The sequence below is a fragment of the Ambystoma mexicanum genome, chromosome 12 (genome assembly GCF_040938575.1).
Source record: "Ambystoma mexicanum isolate Mex_15411 chromosome 12, UKY_AmexF1_1, whole genome shotgun sequence".
Lineage (NCBI taxonomy): Eukaryota > Metazoa > Chordata > Amphibia > Caudata > Ambystomatidae > Ambystoma > Ambystoma mexicanum.
In genome coordinates, this window is record NC_090936.1 from 444,657,644 (window position 1) to 444,681,829 (window position 24,186).

At 46.8% G+C, this 24,186-nt stretch overlaps 1 protein-coding gene across 8 annotated transcripts in view; it reads left to right on the forward strand.

Moving 5' to 3' along the window:
- CACNA1C (calcium voltage-gated channel subunit alpha1 C) overlaps window positions 1–24,186 on the forward strand; it is a 2,322,072-nt gene that overhangs the window by 1,548,806 nt on the left and 749,080 nt on the right. For 4 of the 8 annotated variants that reach the window (XM_069628642.1, XM_069628646.1, XM_069628644.1 and 1 more), the window contains exon 30: window positions 7,595–7,678. In XM_069628642.1, coding sequence (XP_069484743.1) covers window positions 7,595–7,678 — 84 coding nt within the window. Of the gene's footprint in view, window positions 1–7,594; window positions 7,679–8,223; window positions 8,308–24,186 lie in introns of all 8 variants that reach the window. The other 4 variants (XM_069628641.1, XM_069628645.1, XM_069628643.1 and 1 more) reach the window with 1 other exon arrangement.

Sequence of the window (24,186 nt, forward strand, 5' to 3'; positions counted from 1 at the left end):
CTTCGAACGTCGAGTCGAGCCCCCATGGGGAAAAATCTCCTCGACATGAAAGGCTTCGATCTAGATCCCGAAGCGGTTCTCATCGCTCGTCGTCTTCGTCGAAAAAGTCGAAGAAAGGACGCCATAGGTCTCCCTCCACCTCGTCGCCAGACAAGTCTCCGAAAATGAAATGCCCCACAAAACATTTGTCTACCAAAGAGTGGGAAGCATTCCGGGTCAAAATGATGGAGGTATTTGAGAAGGCGAAGCCTCGGTACGCGCCTTCTTCGGAAGCCGGCTTGGAGCGTCATCGCTCTGACACTTGCGTGCTCTCGAGCACGGGTGATTGTAAAAGGAAGGATAGGGAACCTTCCAGGACGCCGAGCGATAAACGCTCGAGTCGAGTCGACCACTCGAGGTCACCGACGTCGTCCGAGACCTATCACACCTCGAAGGGGAAACAGTCGAAGGCCGCCTCGACGCCCTCGAAGCAGACCCTGTCGACGACCACTATGTCATCGACACCATCAACGCCTTTATCGACGTCGACGCCGAAACCCTCGGCGCCAAAGGCTCCAACCAAGCCAGGGCAGCCAGAAAAAGAGAAGGAGAAAGTTACAAAACATGTAATTTCTTCAGAGCCTGGTACTACACCTCTTCCTCCTCCTCTCCCAGAGAAGGTTTTCAAGCCTCTCCCTAGGAAGGAGTTTTTCAAATCCTTGACCTCAATTTTTGAGGAACAGGAGAGATCCGAGGAGGAAAATGTACCTTTTGGATTGAAATATGGCACCCCAAATGTCCCAGAATGCTTGATCTCAGAGGAAAGCAGAATGAGGGATTTGGTGGAGTCTTTACACAATGCAAGTGGCATTGACACCTCTCCTGAGAATGACTTTGGTAGACCAGATCCAGGAGAGCTTGCCAGTCCATCCTACCGTCAGTTAATGACCAAGGTGGTAGATTACTTGGGATGGGCTAGACCACCAGCCCAATTCATCCAGGACGATTTAACAGACATATTGGACCATGGTCCCACTGAAGACCCAGTACTACCTTTTCATGTAGCGTTACAAAACAGGGTGGCCAAGAATTGGGAAATTCCGAATTCTATTCCTCCGGTAAATAAATCCCTTGCATCAAAATACCGCCCAGCCAGTAGTGACCACGGCTATCTGTCAAAACATCCAACTCCCGAGAGTTTGGTCATACAGGCAGCCACAGCTTCCAACAAACTTGCGTACCCGTCTATCCCTCCAGACAGGGACGATAAGCGTGTGGATGGTTGGGCACGGAAGGTATTTTCAGCCGGGAGCATGGCATTAAAATCTGCCAACTCCACATGTGCCTTGGCAAAATTTTCGTACACTCTGTGGGAGTGCATTGCAATGGCGGCGGAGCACATACCAGAAGGGGAAGAAAGGGAAGGTTTCCTAGCCATCGTTAGAGATGGAAAGGAGGCCATGCAGGAATCCCTTCAATCTGGATTGGACACTGCGGATAGTGTAAGCAGGTCCATGGGCACTAGCACGGTAATGCGCAGGTTTGCGTGGTTACGGAAGTCGGGTTTTGCACCGGACGTACATAAACGCCTCCTGAACATGCCTTTTGACGGGTCTCACCTTTTTGGCAACAAGGCTGACGAGAGCCTTGAGAGGTTGCAGACCTCAAAAGCAGCGGCCAAATCTTTAGGAGCTGCTATTAGGCAACCTCAGCCTTTTCGTGCGCAAGGGCAATCATGGAGGGACGATCCTATCGTTATTACACCTCATACGGGAAGACGAGAGGAATGGCCAGTCAAAGGGGCCAAAGAAAGGCCACTCGTGGTGGACGAGGAAAATGTGCTAAGACAGCTCCAGCCTCTTTGCCATCAGCAGCTGCAACATCCGCCACAAAACCACTTTGAGGACTTGTACCACAAAACACCTGTAGGAGGCAGGCTGTCGCAGCATCTGCAAGAATGGCGAGCCATTACTTCAGATGTTTGGGCTCTAGAAATAATAGCCCAAGGCTATTGCCTTCCTTTTCTAAAGCAACCTCAAAGCAATCCACCAGGGAGACACCCGTTGAAACTTTCAAACCCACTCCTACAGCAGGAAGTTCTAACCCTGCTGGAGAAAGGTGCTATAGAACCAGTACCTGCAGCGGAGAGGAACAAGGGTTGGTACTCCCCGTATTTTTTGATCCCCAAAAAGGACGGAGGAATGAGACCCATCTTGGACTTAAGAAACTTGATCAAGTTCCTCAGGAAGGACAAGTTCAAGATGGTTACCCTTTCTCAGATCCTTCAGGCCCTTCAACTCCAGGACTGGTTGGTGTCATTGGACCTCCAGGATGCTTATTTTCATGTGCCGATTCATCTCAAACACAGAAAATACCTGAGGTTCGTAGTTGGCGACTCACACTATCCGTTTTGTGTCATGCCATTCGGGTTGACCTCCGCCCCGAGGGTCTTCACCAAGTTAATGGTAGTGGTGGCAGCGCACCTCAGGAGAGGGGGGATTCATGTCTACCCCTACCTGGACGATTGGTTGATCAGAGCGCGCTCTGCCGAGCAAGCACTGGATCATCTGAAAGTCACCTGCCACTTCCTCCACAAACTGGGCTTCTCCCTCAATTTAAAGAAGTCTCAAATGACACCTTTCCAACAGCTTCAGTACATAGGAGCTGTATTAGACACATCCTTGGGAAAGAGCTCGCCTCCCAAGACGAGGGCTCAAGACATTCTTCAGATGGTTTCCAAATTCCAAAATGCCCACAATCTCCAGGCTTACGACTTTTTAAGGTTGCTCTGCCTTATGGCATCCTGCATCTTTCTGGTGCAGAGGCACGCTTGAGGATGAGATCCCTTCAATGGGCCCTAAAGACTCAGTGGTCCCAATTCTTGGGTCAAATGACAGATCTTCAGATTCCGAACAAGGTCAGACAAGACCTTCTATGGTGGACCTGTGCAGAGAACATCCTAAAAGGAGAACCTTTTTGGCGACCATGGCCGGAGATCACAGTAGTGACGGACGTCTCACTCCTGGGGTGGGGAGCACATGCCAACGATTTGACAATAAACGGTTGTTGGTCTCCATCGGAGTCCAAACTACATATCAACCTTTTGGAGCTGAGGGCAATCAGACTAGCGCTGAAGGCCTTCCTGCCATCTGTCAGGGGAAAGAATGTCCTGATAATGACGGACAACACGGTGGCCATGCACTACCTAAACAAAAGAGGTGTGGGGTCACTACCCCTGTGCAGAGAGGCAATGCAGCTCTGGTATTGGGCAATTCAGGAAGGAATCTCTTTAACAGCAATTCATCTAGCCGGGCAAGAGAATATGACGGCAGATGCACTGAGCAGGCAGAGCATGGAGTACCACGAATGGGAATTGGCTCAGGAAGTCATTCAAGAGATCTTTGCCCTTTGGGGAACCCCTCAGGTAGACCTATTCGCAACCAGTACCAACCGAAAATGCGAAAAGTATTGCTCAAGGGAATTTCCCCCGAGAGGAGCCCTGGGGGACGCGTTCGTGGTGGATTGGAATTTCCCACTATTGTACGTGTTCCCTCCGATTCCTGTCATTCCTCAGGTCATCAGGAGGCTGAGACGATTCGGGAACCGCATGATCCTAATTGCTCCGGATTGGGCCAGGAGAACGTGGTATTCTAGAGATGTCCATCTGTCCTCCAGTACGTCTTCCTCAGAGAGAGAACCTTCTCTCTCAAATGGAAGGTCAGGTACTCCACCCAGAGGTCAGAACACTCAACCTTCATGCTTGGTATCTGAAAGGCTGAGATACAGGGATTGGAACCTTCCAGATGATGTTATGGCGGTGTTGCTTTCGGCAAGAAGGCCAGCAACAAAGTCTCTGTACCGTTGCCGTTGGAAAAAGTTTTGCAACTGGTGCAGGGAAAAGAATGTCGATCCTTTTCTATGTTCTATTCCGGAAGTACTATCTTTCCTTCTGACCCTAGCACATAGAGGTCTGAATATCGGAACAATAAAAGGTTACCTTGCAGCGCTTTCCATTTTCAAGCGCTCATCGGAAGAATGCTCCTACTTCAAAATTCCTTTGATAACACAATTCTTAAAAGGTCTCACTAATGCGTTTCCTCCTCACCCATTTCAAGTACCGATTTGGGATCTAAATTTAGCCTTAACATTCTTAATGTGTGCCCCTTTTAAGCTTATGCACACGTGTCCATTAATATTATTAACATGGAAACCAGCCTTTTTAGTTGCTCTAACATCAGCAAGAAGAGTGAGCGAATTGCAGGCACTGTCTTCTGGGTCACCCTATGCTGTGTTCCATAAGGACAGAGTTGTATTGAGGATTAAACCATCATTTTTACCAAAGGTAATATCTGATTTTCATTTAAGTCAGAAAAATGTTTACCCTCATTCTATCCTCCACCTTATCCTTTTAAGGAGGAAGAAAGATTACACAGACTGGACCCAAAAAGAGCTTTAAGCTTTTACATCTCTAGACTTTCTAGGCTTAGAGTGGACAACCAGTTGTTTATAGGCTACACAGGAAGAAAACTGGGTCAATCAGTAACAAAACAGACAATTTCACGCTGGATCGTGCTTTGCATTTCAGAATGCTACAGACTAGCACAAAAAGACCCACCAGAAGGGTTAAGGGCACATTCCACCAGAGGCATCGCCTTTTCCACAGCCCCTCAGAGAGGTGTCCCGATAAGGTCCATTTGCAAAGCAGCAACTTGGTCTTCACTTCACACCTTCTCAAAATTCTATAGCCTGGATGCTTCCCAGTCTAGGGAGCTGACTTTTGGAAAAGCAGTGCTTTATTCCACCATCTAAAGGCATTGGTGAAATAAATCTGACCCCTCCTCCAGAGGAACTATGCAAAATACTGCTTTGGGAGCCTATCTAAGATGAGGAATACGTTGGAGGACACAGTCCACTCGAAGAACAAGTTACTTACCAACTGGTAACGTTCTTTCGATTGGATGTTCCTCCAACGTATTCCTCATCGCCCTCCCAAACAACCCCTCTGTAGAATTTTTCTGGGTTATCGCATATCAAATCTGGCAAGGCTGATACCTGTCTGCCGGCACAATCTGCACAGTACAAGATCACAGATACAAAAGAGGGGAAACACAGAACTGAGGCCAACGGGCCCCGCTCGTGCTACTTATACACCAGATGACGTCGCCCTCGACGGAGGCCTTCGAGGGACCAACGACTCGATGACATCGACGCACGGCGTCCTCTGCCGAAATAATTTCTGAAGAGCAGCAAAGCTGGATGGAATACATCTAAGATGAGGAATACGTTGGAGGAACATCCATTCGAAAGAACGTTACCAGTTGGTAAGTAACTTGTTCTTTGCTTTAAGTACTAATTTTCCAGGTGAGGAACAACCTGATTACCTGCTCGCTGCCCCATCTCCGCCCAACCCAATTCCTACCCTTGCCCGAGCCCACACCACCTCTCCTATTCCCCTTTATTAAGTATCGTACTCAGGTTAATGGTGGTTGCTCTGAATCTTTACGGCTGTTTTACAAACCTTTCTGCACCAATGCTGATAATATGGATATTCAACCACTGAAGGCCTGCCACAAAAATAGCGAGACAGAGCCATTTTAGGCCTTTCTTACTGTGAAATCCGTGGGATCCTTCTGTACCTCCACGCAGGGCTCCAAATAATGAGATAACTGTCCTGATAAATATATCACCACCCGAAAGTTGTGGTTGGCAGTTTGCACCCCATCCTGGCTGTCTGGTTTTGTTCACTTTTTAGATTAAAGGACATCGACTATGCAATGTGCCATGGCAAAGGTTTCCACTGTTTCTATACCCTTGTCTGAAGAAATGATTATATATACTTTTCAACATATACACTTTGTTGCCAGAATTATCATTGCGCTCCGTACTTTAAAATAAAGTCCAGCCTTCTCCCAGTGGTACGTTTGGTGCACTTCCAACTCTTTAGAGCAGTATATTCATGATGAGTGCTATTGCAAGTCTAGATCTGGCGCTCTCCTGCCCCTTGTGTTCACATGTTGCATTGATAATGTCCTCAGGCCTTGAAAACACTTGTTTTTTGTCCTGTAACAGGGTCTCAGTGAGCTATCTTCTGCTGGGTGCCAATATGAGGCCACTTTCAGTACCAAACACAGGCTGAAAAAATAAGTAAAGTGTATCATTGTGCTGGCACACATCAGAGTTCATGGAACTTTCGCATTTTGGTAGGCCAGCTTTTGGGAAGTACAACAGTCATACTAACGGGGCCATCTTCTGCTTTGCTCTCCTTATGGCTCAGTATTAATACCATATAAGGGTTGACATTACAAATCCTGTATGGAGATATTTGTCAATGCCACTTATTTAGAGGCTAAACCGTCACTGCTGAGGGGATACCCTGAAGTTGCATAGTGTAAAAAGTATTGTTATAATTTTCAAGGTGTCCCATTGCCATCCCATAAATGCAATTGCACTTCATACCCTGTGAGTCTCTTCTGCCATGCTTTGGTAACTCATCTCCTGTTAAAATATGTTGCTTTTTATAGTTCCCTTGTTCTAACAAATACCAAGGAACAATATGGTAAGCAGGGCAATGAAGAGGTTTAAAAAAAAGTAGTAATGCTCCAATTGCTTATTATTGCTTTTATTCTGCTGTTCTAGAAATAGCGTATGTTTCCTTCTTTCAATCGTTCCCTTCAAAGTTGATATTTGTTGGCATGTTTATGAAGCGCTCATAGATTTCAGAAACGTTTTACCCATAAGTTTGTGAATGAAGGAAGTGACAGTTTTCCTACGTTGCTTTGTCCAATAATGTAGTGAAACAGTCAAAGGGGCAAAGCGGTAAGTATACACACGTTAATGGATACTGCTAGGGTGGGTGAGTGAGATGGGCTCACTCTCTATGTACTCAAACACTGTTGATTTTCTAAGATTTTTACCTGATGCATTGCCCTATTATTGTACTCTTTCCTTGTATAAAACAAGCCCTAAAGAAAAACTTATGCAGGGCTGGAGCATGTAATCCCTTTTACTGGATTAATTAAACCAATTGAAATCTAGTACGTGTTCTTGGTCCAACCAGCTGACTGACTGGACAAAAGTTGGTTGCTGCTTCTTATTACTCAGTTCCTTCAGGACACCATGACACCATGAAGTGATACCTAGGCTTCTATCTTACAAACCAGGACTTTATAGTGCTCCTAATAATTTACATTTGATTGCATACAACACACCAACTGGTTTACGGACATGCCCATTATTCAAGGGTCACCAAATTTTACAACTGCTTGCCATGTAACTACAAAGTACCCCCTAGGGATTTCTTTGCAATATTCTCGTCTGAGAAGTAGAGAGAAATGTACCTTTTTAGAGAGACCTTTCCATGTACCCACTTGTTTGGACAGTTGTCATTTAATTTCACTGGGTCCAAATCGATTTTGGCAAAACAAGCACTGCTGGTTTTGAGACGGAAGCCCTGGAAAATGTTATAATGGTGTCCCAAATAAGTCGAAGCCCTGCAACGGTCCTGCTGCTGCTGCTGCTGCTGATGATGATGCTGATGCTGTTGTAGATTTATATATTGTCTGTCTAACATTCCTTTTTAATCCCTCACCCTGCCTTGCCCCCCTTCCTTATGTAGGGTTACTTTAGTGATCCTTGGAATGTTTTTGACTTCCTCATCGTAATTGGCAGCATTATAGACGTCATTCTGAGTGAGACCAATGTGAGTATAACTGTACCCACCTCAGGGAAAACTCCCACACCCAACCTCTCTCACTCACTCTATCTTTCCGTGGTTCTCTCTCACACTTTCCTAATTTCCTTTTTTTCCTGGTCATGCTTCCACTGATCCTGCTAAGTCGTCGTCCTCCTCCTTCTCCTCCTCCCCAGGGTTCTCGTTTCCTCCCAGCACTCGTGGCTGCAAAGAAACGCCATTGAGTTGGGGGGCATCTTAAGTGTTCCCCCCATTTTCACAAGAGTAGCAGAGTTCTCAGGGTCACGTTGCGATTAACATGGCTTCCTCCCTGCTGTCCACTATGAAATGTTGCAAAACCAAAAAACATACTAAACACAAGGTCTGAGCAGCAGCAGCCAGTTCTTTACAGTGGTAAGAGTTGAGTTATATGCCCACATAACCTTTTTCTTTTCCTATTTTATTTCTCTTCTCTGCCCTCTTTCATGCTTTCTTTTTTTCTTTTTCCCTTCCTTACCCCCCCTTTTCTCTCTCTCCCCTTGCCCCCTTCCCCTGGCTCCTCTTGCCACATGCAGCACTATTTCTGTGATGCATGGAATACATTTGACGCCTTGATTGTTGTGGGTAGCGTTGTTGATATAGCAATCACCGAGGTGAACGTAAGTAACCGGCATCTGTACATGATTGTGCCTGCACCTCCACCCCGTTTGTCCTTTCCCTGGTTTGACTTTTAGTTAATTCATTTGTTCAGTTTGTCTTCTTTCTTTTTTAATCAAAGGCCTGTTTTACGTATATACTTTGGAGCAAGTTAGGGTTTTGACTGTTGCATTGTCTCCTTCCTTCACAATCTGCCTAGCATGTGTGAGACTGTATAGCAGGATGGAGCCAAGTGCGAAAGAGCGATGGAAAGGCCAAACTGGAATGTAGCATCCGACACATACACAGCAACACACCTAAATAGGTACATGGTGTGGTTTTGTGATGTACACACTTAGCTTTTGTTCTGGAATCAGGAGCGTGTGCACTATTTTCCTCTACGTGCACCATGTTACTTAGGGCAAATGACTAGTTCTCCTTTAGTCTTGACTGACTGAAATTCAAATTGGTTGAGCCCAGTTGCCCCATTAGCGCTATGTTGAATGCCATATATTTATGGTCATCCATTATTCTAGCTCACATGCAGGACTACCCATGCATAACCACCCCCACCAGTGACTATTTTAACCGTTTGGCTGCTGAGCTGCTGAGTGATCCCAGTGCCAGGAATTTGAAAATGTTCCCAAAGTGGGGACCAGAGGGAGGTGGGCAGTAGCAGAGACCTTTTTGCCTCCTCCCACCCTCCATCCCACAAACATTTTAGGATGTATATTGGCATCCTCAAGGCAAATAAAGACCACATTTAGGATGCATATATGCAGCCCTGAAATGGTTTGGGTCCTTGCAGGCAGCTTGTATCAAGGAATTGTCACTCGGTCCACCCTTTCAGCTGCTTGTGCTCAGGTTCATGTGGGGACCACCCAGCTGCACAAGATTGAGGTCCCGATTCATGGAATGTTTTGCATGGTTCAAACTGACTTTGCACTGCTGTAAAGTGACTTTGAACCATGCAAAAAATTCTATGAATGGGGCGCACAGTGTATGCACAAGCCATATGCAAAGATACATGCATAGATAACTTGAACACTTAAATAACTTACACACTGGCCATAATACTGATAATTGCATAAATACACACACACACACGCGCGCACACTCCTAAGTATCCTATCTAGCCCACAGGTATCCACACAATGTCATGTTCTAAGAACAAACTTAAAACACACATATGCATACAGATTTCTGCCACAAATACTTACCTCCACATATTGTTCCGCACCACACCCACACGCTAGTTCACGCATGAGCCCCTATATTTGTCAAAACACACCCAGATAAAGTCAGCTGTCAAAGTTTTCCAGTGCACGACAAACATTTATTTTCTCTGCACAGGATTCAACCTTTAACAACAAACATCATACTCCTTCCATTGAAGGGTCATGTTTTCACTGAGATGGGGAAATAGCTGTGGTTAAAAACTCAGATGTAGGTGGAACTGTCCAATCGTTCTGTAGAGAAATGAATGACCAGTATGTATCTAGTGTATAACACTCCCCACAGTCAAGCTCTGGGTGCTCTCAATGTGCATAGAGCGAAGCACAAGTCAGTAGGTAAATGATGTTTGCTCACAATTACATGGTGTGTGAATTGGTTGAGGTAGATTTTACAACTCCCGTTTTTTTCAAAAGCCAGTTCCTTTACTTTGGGAGGGTTCGTGGCCTATGGTTCTGTCAAGCCACAAGATGGACGCTTGTTCATCCTCCAATTCTTGCTGCCATTTTCCAGCAAATACATTGGGGAACAGCCTGTTAAAGAACCCCCTTAGCTTTGCCAAAAAAAGTTCTCTTTCCACTGACCCTGCTCATCCTCTGCCCCATACAGTTCCCTCATAGTAACTCTTATTCACCATCCAATTATGGCGTAAGCAATGCAAGACAGTTTGCTCTTCACATTAAGGCAGCAGCGATGTTCCCCACTTGCTGTGATATCACACTTCAATTAAGAGCAAAGAGGCGCCACATGACTACAACCCCAATGGACATGACATGCTGCACCACTAGTAATGAAACGCTTGTGCTCCTGCATGGCTTTTGGGCTATCCGATACATGTAGCGATTTCATCAACTCTGTGCCACGCATGTCCTGTTTTTGTGGTTAACTGTGCTAATATAAATAGAAACTATTTTTTGAAAACTGCACATAAGATATGGTGATCATGGTAGACATAAGGTGATTGGAATTTTGCAAATATTGAGGCACTCTGGATCCTTAGAGTGTTATTAACCAACAGCACATCTATCTTGCAGAGTCTCTTTACAAAATGTGGATATGCACTTTACAACTGCTGCACTTGTACTGGTGCAGTTTATGTAGCTGCAGTTTTATTTACACCAGGCCCATTTTGTGAGAGATTTAAATATAAAAAGATAATTCTACAATATCCTAAAAAAAAAAAGACTTTTGTGGACTTCATAGGCACTTGGCAGTGGAGTTTAGTATTTTGTGCACGGAGTGGTCGTCTGGGCATATTGTGCAGCGGTTTTTCTTCTGCTTATTTTAGAAATAAGATAAATATATGTTTTCAAAAATAATGTCTTTCCTTAAACATGATCAATGCAGAGCAAGAGTGAAGAAGGCCCCTCTTTATCAAATACCCCTCCCATAAACACACAGTGTACAATGAAAAGTTCCTCGGGCAAAGAAACAACTTTAATAAACACAACCCAACATCCTAGCTCCCATTTGAGACTGTCACACTAGCAAATCAAGAGGTACTGCTAAAATTACGCAAGTCTTGAACATTAGTATTTATTACGTAAAAAGTGTTGGGTCACATAGGGTTTAAAAATGCTTCACGAAACGGATCTCACATTCCAATTTGATTCAAATACTGGCCAGTTTAAGAGGTTGCCACATCAAATCCTCAACACAGAGGAGATGTTTTCCTCTGTCCGTTTTTCAGTCAAAGCTGCCAACATCTTCTAAGTAGCTTCAAAAGTCATGATGCTTTATTTAATGTGCCAAATGTCTACTCTTACTGGAAAACTGTACATCGTGTGTCACAAACAGAACTCACCATTGGTCCGTATTGTAACATGTCACCAGGCATTAGATGGCAGTTGGCCACACAGTGAGGAATATATAGGCAAGTCAATCCTCCCTTCTTAGCACTGACACGTTTTTTGAATAATGGCCGAAACAGAATCGTTGGTGGAACCTTCCAAGAGCCATGGGCTTTTTTGGCATGCCACGTGATTATCAGGCCTGCGAATGAAGCACATTCATCCATATTGGCCAATGCGAAGCGACAGTCAATTCTATCCTGTGAGAGTCACTCAACAACCACCTCTGATTCTGTGGTTGGCTAGACATCGCCTTGTGCCTTCTCCTGCTATACAGTTCGTATAGGTTTTTGTGCACTGTCTCTCTGCTACCTGGCATGTTTAAATCTTCCATTTTCTCTTCAGACTATTCCTCTGCTAGTATTCCCCTACAGTTTACTGGAAAACCATCTAAAATGTTTGCGTTGTCTTTTGCTCCTACGCACAAACTAAAAGAATGTTTTAGTAAGGTTTGCACTACCTGCCCCCTGCACGTGTCTCTTTGCAGAATAAGGGAATGCGTGTGTGCGTCTGTCTTCATGTGATTCCAGAGTTAATGGTGGCAGTGAGTGGTGCCTGCTCTTTTCAGCAAGCTTCACCTTGCTTGGAGGGACTGAACATTTCAGGTCCCTTGACTGTGGTTTGTGGTGACACCGGGCCATTCACAATGAGCCAAAACACCTACTATATCCCCTGCCCCACTCCCCATGCTCCAGCCCATCTTTATTTTATGTTTTCTGAGCACATTCATCTCTCCTTTGCACTTCTCTATCCTGTCAGTTTCCATTGACTTGGAGCCTAACGAAGCAGGCAGAATTTCCATTTTTTTTCTGTTTTTGTCTGCAACGTAATCAAGTAACAAAGCACAAAACCTGCAAATGTCATCATCTGCTGGCCTGTAGGACCACCACTTGAGGTCCAAGGGTGCTCCACTGGTGGCTCATGCTGCATGACCTGGCCTGTAGGACCACCACTTGAGGGCCAGGGGTACTCCACCGGTGGCTCATGCTGCATCACCTGGCCTGTTGGACCACCACTTGAGGTCCAAGGGTGCTCCACTGGTGGCTCATGCTGCATGACCTGGCCTGTAGGACCACCACTTGAGGTCCAAGGGTGCTGCACTGGTGGCTCATAGTGCATTCAGGTTCACGATTGGGTAGAGGCCGTTCTTGATCATGTGAAGCTGTCAAATGTTATTTTCCAGCATTGGATCTTTCATGGATTCACATGCTTAGAATATTCCCCGTCGTCAGACTGGGAACCCTTGTTACATTTATAAAGCCGTTTTTCCCTAGGAAAACTTTGACACTTTTGTGTCCTACCCACGTCGTTCCTGAGGCTGTCTACGCATGCCCCAATAGGACGTGGCCATATAAATGCCCCGCCCCCGCGGCTCCCTTCAGATTTCAACCGTCTTCCAAAGCAGTGGGATCACCTCGCGTCATCTAATATTCCAGTTACAACCCTTCTTCTTAACCCACAGTCTGTTCTATCACTAGAAGTTTTATCCACATTGCAGACCTTGTTAAAGAAATTGGACGAAAGATTACCTCAGGTGGCAACTCCGACCAAATCGACCGTCGACGAACCTGGCCCTTCCCGTCAGCTAACTCCGACGATGTCGACGGCTGTACCGACGCATGAGGGCCTCGCAGTTGCATGCCAGGAGCAAAGGGAGCTGTCAGACTCAGAAGGAGGGTCATTATCGGATGTTTCGTTGTCCCCCTTTAGGGATCCAACCTGGGAGTCAGAGAACGAGGTCAGAAGACAGGATGCCTTTGGCAAGAAGGTGTTGTCGGTGGGGGCGACGACAGTGAAGACCGCCAACTCTCTGGCTATAATGGCCAGATATGATAGAGAGATATGGGACCGGTTGGCACCTATACTTGAACATCTTCCAGAAGAACATAGGAAGGCGGCGATGTTTCTCGTCCGAGAAGGTGAGGAGGCCTCAAATCATTCTATTGACATTGCTGTGGACCTCGCAGAATCAGGATTTAAACAAGTCAACAACGGGGTGGTTCTACGGAGGCAAGCGTGGCTAAAATGCACCAACTTTAGACTTGAGGTGCAATACAAGGTGCTGGATATGCCCTTTGAGGGAGACCTTCTGTTCGGCGAAAAGGTGGATGAGGCCTTAAAGGGCATGAAGGAGGACTCTGACACGGCGCGCTCTTTGGGTGCCCTCCAGAGTGGAAGGAATTTTCGTTCTTTTCGCCCCTTTAGGGGAGCATCAGGGAACTCCCGATTCTCAGCATCAAGAGACAGGCCTTTCAATAGGCCGACTTATTCGTCGCACGGCTACAGGCGGGCCTCGCAAGCGGCGAAGCGATGCCAAGACTACCAGACATCCAGGAAGAAGACGGCCTACTCGTCGTCGTCGAGAGATAAGCCCAAAGACCAACAATGACTGGCGTCAGAACGTCCTGGGAGGCAGGGTATCGCATTGTGTCGATGAATGGGAGCAAATAACCACAGATCAGTGGGTGCTGGACACCGTAAGGCTTGGACACTCCCTGCAATTCAAGAGCAACCCTCCGCATGTTCCACCAGCGTTTTTGGCTCAACCCCACCTGAGCGTGTTGCAACAGGAGGTAGCGCTTATGCTACAAAAAGGGGCTATAGAATTGGTCCCTGCGTCGCAGAGGTGTCAGGGGGTTTATTCCCGATACTTCGTAGTGAAAAAGCCAAACGGAAAATGGCGTCCCATTCTCGACCTTCGCGACCTCAACAAAACGTTGAAAAGGCAAAATTTCAAGATGCTCACACTCCAGGAAGTGATCCGGTCTGTCCAAGGGGGGGACTTTCTGGCGTCTCTGGATCTTCAGGACGCGTACTTCCACATACCAATGCGTCGGCGACACAGAAAGTTCCTAAGGTTTTTTATAGGACGGACTCACTACCAGTTCACAGTGCTCCCGTTTGGACTAAAATCCTCTCCCAGGACGTTCACGAAATGTTTAGCACCAGTTGCAGCTTGGTTGAGAAAACAAGGCCATCATGTGTACCCGTACCTCGACGACTGGTTGGTGAGAGGATCCTCTCCTATGGCAACTCAAACAAGTTTGCAGGCCACCATGCAGCTGCTACGACGGCTGGGATTTGCAGTAAACTTCGAGAAGTCTTTGTTGACTCTGTCGAGAAACTTAGTGTTCTTGGGTGCACAGTTCGAAACCCAGTCGGGGTTAGTGAAACCATCCGTCGACAGAATCCACAGACTCAACCGTATGGCAGGTCAGTGGAGGTTCAATACCAAAGTGTCAGTGAGGAAATACATGTCGATTCTGGGCGCTATGGCGTCTTGCATTCCTCTGGTGAACAACTGCCGCCTGTTCATGAGGCCAATCCAAGAGTTCCTGGCGGATCGGTGGACCCAAACCCAGGTCTCTGGTCAGACAAACTGATTGTCGATGACGACAAGCTCCTACGAGCTCTTCGATGGTGGCAGAGCTTTCAGAACCTATCCAAGGGGGTAGCCCTGCAGGAACCGGAATTTCGCATGACCATAGTGACAGACGCGTCCCTGACCGGCTGGGGAGCACATATGGGTACTCTCCAAACACAAGGTCGGTGGTCTCCCAGGGAATCTCTCCTGCACATCAACGTTCTGGAGTTGAGGGCAGTGCGCTGGGCCCTAAAATCTTTCCTGCAACACATAAAAGGCTCAGTAGTGAGAATATTGACAGACAACACAACAGCAATGTTTTACTTGAGAAAACAAGAATGCATGCGGTCCGGAACCCTTTCCACCGAGGCTCAAAGTATGGCATTGGGCTCTGAAGCACGATATAACCATCGTAGCACACCATCTCCCTGGAGTAAGGAACGAACAAGCAGACTCCCTCAGCAGAAAAATGGACCAGGTACACGAGTTAGACAACCTTCAGTTATCGAAGATCTTCGAGAAGTGGGGGCAACCCCCCCTAGATCTCTTGGCAAAGAAGGAGAACAAGAAATGCAAACAGTATGCCAGCAGGTGGCCACAGAAGGGCTCTCGGGGAGCAGGGGGAAGCCTTCTCCTTCCCGTGGATGGACAAGTTTCTCTACGCCTTTCCCCCGTTTCCTCTCATACAGAGGACCCTACAATGGATTCGCAAGATACAGTTGTCGCGTCATCCTAGTGGCTCCGTATTGGCCGAGTCAAGCGTAGTTTTCTGACCTGCTCCAACTGTCAGTAGAGCAGCCGATAACATTTCGGAAAACCCCAGACCTCCTGTCCCGGGACAAAGGGACAGTGTGGCATCACGACCCGGACAGTCTCAATCTCACAGCCTGTTTCCTGACTTCACAGAGTTTGGTGCCCTAAGCATTTTGTCAGATTGTCGGAGAATCCTGCAGGCCGCACAAGCTCCTTCCACGAACACATCGTATGCATGCAAGTGGAGAAGATTCTGTGTGTGGTGTCAAAGCCAGCCAGGATTACACCCCTTGAATGTAACTCCGGAACAACTTCTATCATATATGTTGCATTTGGCAGAGAGCGGATTGTCTTTTTCGTCGATAAAGGTACACCTGGCGGCCATCTCAAGGTTCACAAGGAAAAGGCAGTTGTCTCCCTTGTTTAGTGATAGGCTGATAAAGCACTTCATGAGAGGTCTGTTCCGTACATTCCCTCCGATTAAGCGCTTTCCACCGACATGGAGTCTCAACTTGGTGTTAGCGGGGCTAATGAAAGCTCCCTTCGAACCGATGGCTTCCTCGTCTATGAAGTTCTTATCGTGGAAGTTGGCTTTTCTAGTAGCTATCGACGGCTCTCGGAGATACAAGCGTTGGTCATAGATCCACCGTACTTAAGGTTCTTTAAGGACAAAGTGGTACTGTCGACTAATCCTCGTTTTATTCCGAAAGTGCCTACTGTTTATCATAAACATTCGTCAATTGTTCTACCAACCTTCTTCGCAACTCCTTCATCAGGTGCGGAAAAAGCCCTCCATACTTTGGACGTGAAGAGAGCACTGAAATTCTACCTTCATCGGTCGGTCCCAGCAATTCAGAACTACGCAACAACTGTTTGTGGTTTATGGCCCGTCGACGAGAGGAAAGGCAATCTCAAAACAAGGACTAGCTAGATGGGTCTCGTCAATGATTGCTTTATGTCACTCCAAGGCGGCAGAACCGCTGGAAGGACGTCTGAGGGCTCATTCCACGAGATCAACGTCGTCGTCATCAGTGGCGCTGTGGGCAGGGATTCCGCTGACGGACATCTGCCAAGCAGCGTTCTGGTCAGTGCCACCCACGTTTACCCGCCATTACTGCCTTGAAAGGCAGCATGCGGACGATGTGCAGATGGGAAGAGCAGCCCTGCGCCATCTGTTTCAGTTAGGTAAGCCCCGTCCAGCGGGAATGTGTATATATATATATATATATATATATATATATATATATATATATATATATATATATATATATATATATATATATATATATATATATATATAATGTGTGTGTATATGTATATATATCCCGGGAGGATAGCTCAGCGGCAGCGTGCGCGTCTTGGAAGCAAGACGACACGAAGCAGCAACAGGTTCGATCCCCGGGTCCGCGCTTAGAAACCTCCGGGTGTTTAAGCGCGTTATAAATACGTAACTAAGACAAAAAAACACAATTACGCAACTAAGAAAAACAAACAATTCCTGTAACAGCGCCTCGATGCCTGCGGGCTGTGTGAGCGCTTTATAAATGTAAATAAATAAATAATATATATATATATATATATATATATATATATATATATATATATATATATATATATATATATATATATTGTGCTTCTTTCCATATGTGTAGATATGGGTAAAGTGGGTAAAGATATGTAGATATATGCTTGTACTTAAGCGCAGGTAGTGTTATGTGTGTATATATATATATATAATTTTTATACATGTGCATAGATGTGGGCGCATGGATATATAAAGAATGTGATAAAATTGATGTTCATTGCATTCACACCGCCATATCAGAGTTACTGCTGCGCAATCTAGTCTAAGCATGTGAATCCATGAAAGATTCAATGCTGGAGAAGGAAATAGTTTCTTACCTGTAACTCCATTTCTCCAGCATTGGTATCTTTTATGGATTCACATGCGCCCGCCGGCCTCTCCTGAATGCAATGTACACAATGTATTTCCCCCCATGCTGCTTTGGAGGGGTTAAAATCTGAAGGGAGCCGCGGGAGCGGGGAATTTATACGGCCACGTCCTATTGGGGCATGCGTGGACAACCTCAGGTACGACGTGGGTAGGACACAAAAGTGTCGAAGTTTTCCTAGGGAAAAACGGCTTTATAAATGTACCAAGGGTTCCCAGTCTGACGACGCGGAATAATCTAAGCATGTGAATCCATGAAAGATACCAGTGCTGGAGAAATGGAGTTACAGGTAAGAAACTATTCCCTTCTGCATCCACATGTGCAATCTTGTGCTCTGATGCACCTTCTTGTGTCAGCACGTTAGCACAATTATATCTGATATTGAGAAATTCTTTGCATGTTTTGCATTTGCGCGTATGAATTTTTTATAGTATATGCTGCTCGTGCATTGGTAAGATTGTTGGCTTTTCCATGCCTTATAGTCCTTTGACTGTTCATGAGTTTGTGTGTTCAGAGTGTGCTTGTGCAAGTTTCATGGCCTGAAATATATCTGCTTATATGAGCATGGTAGCATCTGTGAGCTGGTTGTGTTTGTGTGAGCTTGTTGCTATGTGTGTGTTGTTTGTGCTTGAGCAATTTTTCAATGTGGTCTGTACCTTGTAATATGTTGCTGCCACATCGTCTATGACTGCTTGTGTGCTTGTTAACATGTGTTCAGTGGCTACATATGTGAACCATGTTTGCATGTATTTGACATCTGCTTGTCTGAATTTGTTAATATTTGTATTGTATCTGCATGTCCAACCTTGTCAGCAGGTGTACTGCATCTGCTAACTCAATAGCATACATGTTTGTATATCATCATGGCAGGGTGTGTGCTGCAGTTCTTTGTGTGTTCTTTTCTTGTATGTGTCCTGTCTCCTATCTCCCATTGCATGAGGTGGTAACGTTTATTCGGAATCTGCTTTTGCAAGCTTGATGACGTGTGTACTGTAGCATGCTGTGTGAGCTGTCCTCGTGTGGTCTGTATTAACTGTTAAGAATGTGGCAGCCTCCTTCTGTTATTTGTTATCATTTGCGCTATTACAGCCATTTTGTGATTGTTCGTGCCCGTATGTTAGCTCACTGTGCCCGTTATAATGTATGCTATATCAGCTCTAGTAGCTTGCTAGTGCTACACTGTATGCTGTAGCTGCTCATATGGGCTTGTTAGTCTTAGTGTTGGTTGTTAATGATTCTGTGCACTTGTGTGGGTCGTGTCTGCTTATAGGAGTGGGTTCGCACCTTTAATGTAAATGCATGCCTGGACTTTGCATGCATATGGAGGCAAATACAAGCGTATCAATGCATTGCTTGCCTGCAGCATTTCCAATGTTCTCATCTTCCTAGCAAATGCATTATACTTGCCGGGTTACGTTAGTCATAGGTTTGTCTTGCACCTACTGCCTTAACTTGCATGAACTATTTTCGGTATTAAAAAGTAAGATATGTTTGTGCAGTATCTGGGTGTGAACCTGTAGATCTATTTGGTGAATGGCGTATCTATTTTTATGTTCATAACTTTACAGACCGGTTTCTGCCTGCGGATTGCATTTTCTTTAGTCAACTTGCTGTTCTGTGTAATATGTATGCTTATTTAATATGAGCTATTTTGGAACTTTGCCTTTTGTACTATATTGAACTACGATGAACTAATGTAGCCCTTAGTGAAAGCTTTATCTGCGTATCCAGGCATTCTAGGGGGCATGTGTGCTGTTTACTATATGCTTGCGTGCATTGCAAAGGGGTTTATTGTGTCTCCTCATGTAAGTTTATTGTTTTTGGGGTATTTCTATGGTGTATCTACCAAAGTGAGTGTGTATCAATATTCCGACTGCCTTTACGGCTAGGATGAGACTGATATGCAAATTGTGGTCCCCTCTAGCAAGGCAAGGGATTGTGTCGGTTACCTCCCATAGAACACGATATTTAAGCCAGTGTTCCTTCTATGTAGAGGATTTCTCACATTGGTGTCCATATGTGTGTGTGTACTGTATTTGTGTGTGTGAGGTTGCCGATGGGTGTGTGCTGTCTGCATTCCTACAGCCTCATGCAAATAGTGTTCTGCATGCTTTTTTGGGCGTGAGTGTTTTAGCAGTTTTGTATCAGTCCAAGTGAGTCTCCTCGGCTACAGTGAGTTTGTGTATCTCAGTATCTGCTTGTATGTGTTTTTTCTTCTTGCGTGTGCTATTGGGCTTGTTAATGTGTGTGTGTTTGTGCTTTTTTACTTGTGTATGTGCTGAGCCAGTTTGTATCAGTGTTTGTGAGGGTGGTGCAATCTGCACATGCTTTGCTTGTGTGTATTTTCTGCACCCAGTTCTGAGAGCCTTTTTGTGTGTCCTGCATCAATTTGTTTGAGCATATCGATGCATGCCTGGAGTGTTAGTGCGTTCGTGGACCTGTGTGTGTGTGTGTGTTTGTGTGTGTGTAGTGTCTATTGTATTCATGTAAACTAGTTGTTTTTGCTATGCATTGATGTTTGTTTGGGTATGTCTTTAATGTGGATGTTCTGCTTGTGCAGGTTTGCGTATATCTTTAATGTAGATGTTCCTTCTGCTTATGCAGGTTTGCATATGTCTTTAATATGGATGTTCCTTCTGCTTGTGCAAGTTTCGGTATGTCTTTAATGTGGATGTTCCTTCTGCTTGTGCAGGTTTGGGTATGTCTTTAATGTGGATGCTCCTTCTGCTGGTGTAGGTTTGAGTATGTCTTTAATGTGGATGTTCCTCTGCTTCTGCAGGTTAGAGCATGTCTTTAATGTGGATATTCATTTTGCTTGTGCAGGCTTGGGTATATCTTTCATCTTTAATGTGGATGTTCCTTCTGCTTGTGCACGTTTGGGTATGTCTTTGATGTAGATGCTCCTTCTGCTTGTGCAGGTTTGACTATGTCTTTGATGTGGATGCTCCTTCTGCTTGTGCAGGTTTGCGTATATCTTTAATGTGGATGCTCCTTCTGCTTGTGCAGGTTTGACTATGTCTTTGATGTGGATGCTCCTTCTGCTTGTGCAGGTTTGCGTATATCTTTAATGTGGATGCTCCTTCTGCTTGTGCAGGTTTGACTATGTCTTTGATGTGGATGCTCCTTCTGCTTGTGCAGGTTTGCGTATATCTTTAATGTGGATGCTCCTTCTGCTTGTGCAGGATTGGGTATGTCTTTAATGTAGATGCTCCTTCTGCTTGTGCAGGTTTGCGTGTCTGCTTGTGCAGGTTTGGGTATGTCTTTAATGTGGATGCTCCTTCTGCTTGTGCAGGTTTAGGTATGCCTTTTTTTTAAACCGTATTTTATTGGTTTTGTTACCATAATTAGAATGACCTTCTTTACATGTACACAGTATACAGAAAACCATAGAAGGAGTATAGAAAGAAAAACTAAAACGTACATTTTGCTTGGATGTTTAAAATCAGTATGAAGCTTTTCTAGGAAGCAAATCCAGGATGCAGTCATTAACCAAACAGTTCCGGAATGGCAGATCCTCTAATCTGGTAATTTAAGTTTCCTTTCCCTCCCTCCCACCCTTACACATCTGGGCCACAGCCTAAGTCAATCTAACCCTCTTTACACACTTCGGCACATTTCAACATTGCCCAACCTTGTTAACAGAACCTTTTACCTGCTCACCTCCCTTCCAGGGATAATCGGATCAAAGACGATTATGGCTTTACTGTCAATGTGGGGCGCCCTCTCTCCAACCTCTATGCCGCTTGGCTTAATGCATCCCTACGTGCAGCATAATATTCTAGAAAGGGAAGCCAGATTGCAGCTATATGGGAGTGTGTCTCTAATAGGGCAGCTGTAATGCTTTCCATTTGGTAAATTGAGTGAGCCTTGTTCAACCATTCCCCCTTCGTTGGTAGGGTGCTACCTTTCCTTCTAACTGTGAGACACACTCTAGCTGCTAGCAACAGGTTCCTGGGAATGTGTGAAAGTACTGTATTCATTTCCTCAGCATCCGTTTCTATTCCAAAGAATACTAGTAATGGGGATAGGCTCCTATGGATACCGTCTATGGACTGTATCCAGACCAGGATTTCTTTCTAGTGCGCTTGTACGCTTGCACAGCTCCGCCACTGGTGCCAATAGTCCCTAACTTCAGAGCAGCCCCTCCAACACTGCGGCACTACCCCAGGGTACATTTTCTCTAGCCTTTACAGAGTCAAATGACATCTCATCAGCAGCCTCCCATTATGCATCTCATATTGCATGGATAGTGATGTGTTCCAGACTGTCCATATATCACTGCCCATGTGTCTGGGCACGCTTACAGCCCTAACTCTGTTTCCCATTTGTTCTGTGTGCTCGGTTGTGGCAGGTGGTCTCTGGTAAGCAATGCACTGTACAATTGAGTTAACAACCCTCTAGAGTCCCGGCGTTCACTCAGAATGCACTCAAAGGCAGTGAGCAGTCTTGGGAGGGAATCACCCAAGTGCGAGTCTAACAACTCTTTAGCTGCAAATAGTGTAGAGTTGATATAGTAACACCCTACTGTGCTTCCACTAGTTCTGCCTTTGATATGTAGGTACCGTCCTTCCACATCTGTCCCGCTCTAACCAGGCCTCCCTCATATGGGTGCTGAAAAGGATTTGGGTTTGCTGGCAAATCTCTGATGGAGGGGGCCCATATGCAGCTAAGCAGGGATGGTCAGGATGTCACCCCTTTCATAGTGCGTTTGGGGCGCCAGTGATACCACCATACTGCCAAGACTGGGTGCTCGCGAATTCTACGCGGCATGGTCTTACAAGGGACCCACAACCACTCGCCCAGGGTTACCGGCCCAAATAGCTCATTCGAGGGGATTGGGTCCTCCGACGTATTCCATATCTATGACAGGTAATGTCCACAGCTGTGCTGCTTTGGAAAATCTTTGGCGTCTGCGTCCTGCGTCAATGACGTTGATGCGCCGTCCCCGAGGACCTCCTCCGACAGCCGACGTCAACCGATGTGATAAGTAGGACGCACGACGCCCATAGCCTCAGTTCCGTTTTTTCTGCGAACGTGTTCGCTTCGTGAATCTCGGTACGCCTCGACTCGTTGGAGTTGCTGTTTTCTTTCTCGGTTCGTTGAACCTGTTAGGTTGGTGTGAAGACCTGTTCGTGTCTTTCTCATCTTCGACCCCGCGTCCGGCCTTCAAGAACTGCGGGACTGTGGGTCCAAGATGTCGGTCACGGACTCGCATGACGCCTGCCTCTGGTGCCTCGGGGAGGCCCACGATACGGACGACTGTGTCGACTGCCAGTCGCTCACTGCGAAGGCCTTGCGAGAACGCAAGAAGAAACTCGGTAGGTCGGGTGTCTAAGCCCCGGAAGTCGAGGTCTGCGGGGCTTTCGACCGATGACCCGACGACGACGCGGAGACTCACCCCTCGAAAGTCCGGTGGGTCTCCTTCCAGGAGTCGGTCCAGGAGTCGGTCTCGCCACTCCTCCGCCTCTTCTAGGCATTCCAGGAAGCGCCGGCATAGGTCTCTTCCGAGGACTCCGCCCGTCGGCGGGATGCTTATCCCTCCATGCAAGCGACACCAGAGGAATGGGCTTCCTTCGGGAAGCAGATGCTAGCGATTCTGGAATCGCAGGGCACCGGTCCGTCTGTGCCTCCGAGTGGGGTCTGTCGGCACCGGTCGAGAGACACCGCCCGTACGCCTTCGGGCTCCGGTGGTCGGCACGGCTCGCGGGAGAGGTCCTGCTCGGACAAGGATAGCCGTTCCCACCATGCCCGTTCCAGGTCCCGGTCCTCGATGCGCTCGAGACCGTGTGATCCTGTGCCGTCTTCAAAGAAGACGTTGACGCCTGTGGCGCCGAGGTCGTCGATTTCTCTCGAGGTTCCGGCTTCGAGGGGGTCGTCGACGCCATCGGCGCCCAGGTTGTCGAGAGACACGCTCAGAGCTCCGGCTTCGAGGACTGTGTCGACGCCGCAGATGCTGGAGGCGTTGCAGCTGACGTCAACGCTGATTCGCTCGACGTCGACGCCTTTTCTGTCGACGCCGACTCGCTCGGCGCCCTCGAAGCCTTTTCTGTCGGCGCCGACTCGCTCGGCGCCCTCGACGCCTTTCGAGGTGGTGGTGTCGGAGGGGCCCTGTGGCACGGGGTTTGCCCCTAAAAAGGCTATGGCTAAGGTCCGGCACTGCTTTAGTCCGCAGGGGTCTTCCTCTCCCCGCCTGGAGTACATTTCAGAGGGTGATGAAGGCTCTGATGGCGGCCTGGTTCCGGTTTCGGTTCCGGATGACCTTATCTCGGGCCATAGTCAGTTTGATGACCTGAGGCAGTCACTGCATGATGCCAGTGGACTGGATAACTCTCCGGAGGTGGAGTTTTGTCGGCCAGAGCCTGGCACTCATGCCGATTCGTCATATCGGCGCCTTATGTCTCGGGTTACCGAGTACTTGGGTTGGTCAGCTCCCCCAGGGGAGTTCGTTCAGGATGATCTCACGGACATCCTTGATCTCAGTCCACCCACTGACCCGGTTTTGCCTTTTCATATGGCTTTGCAGAGAAGGGTGGCGGTGGCTTGGACTGCTCCGGAGAGTCTCCCGGCAGTGGGCAAGTCTTTGTCACGAAAATACCATCCAGCCAGTAGCGACCCCTGCTGCTTGTCTAGGCACCCCACCCGGGAGAGTTTGGTGGTGCAGGCGGCTACAGCCCTGGCAAAGCAGGCGTCGTATCCTACCATCCCTCCGGATAGGGACGACAAACGTTTTGACGGCTGGGCGAAGAAAGT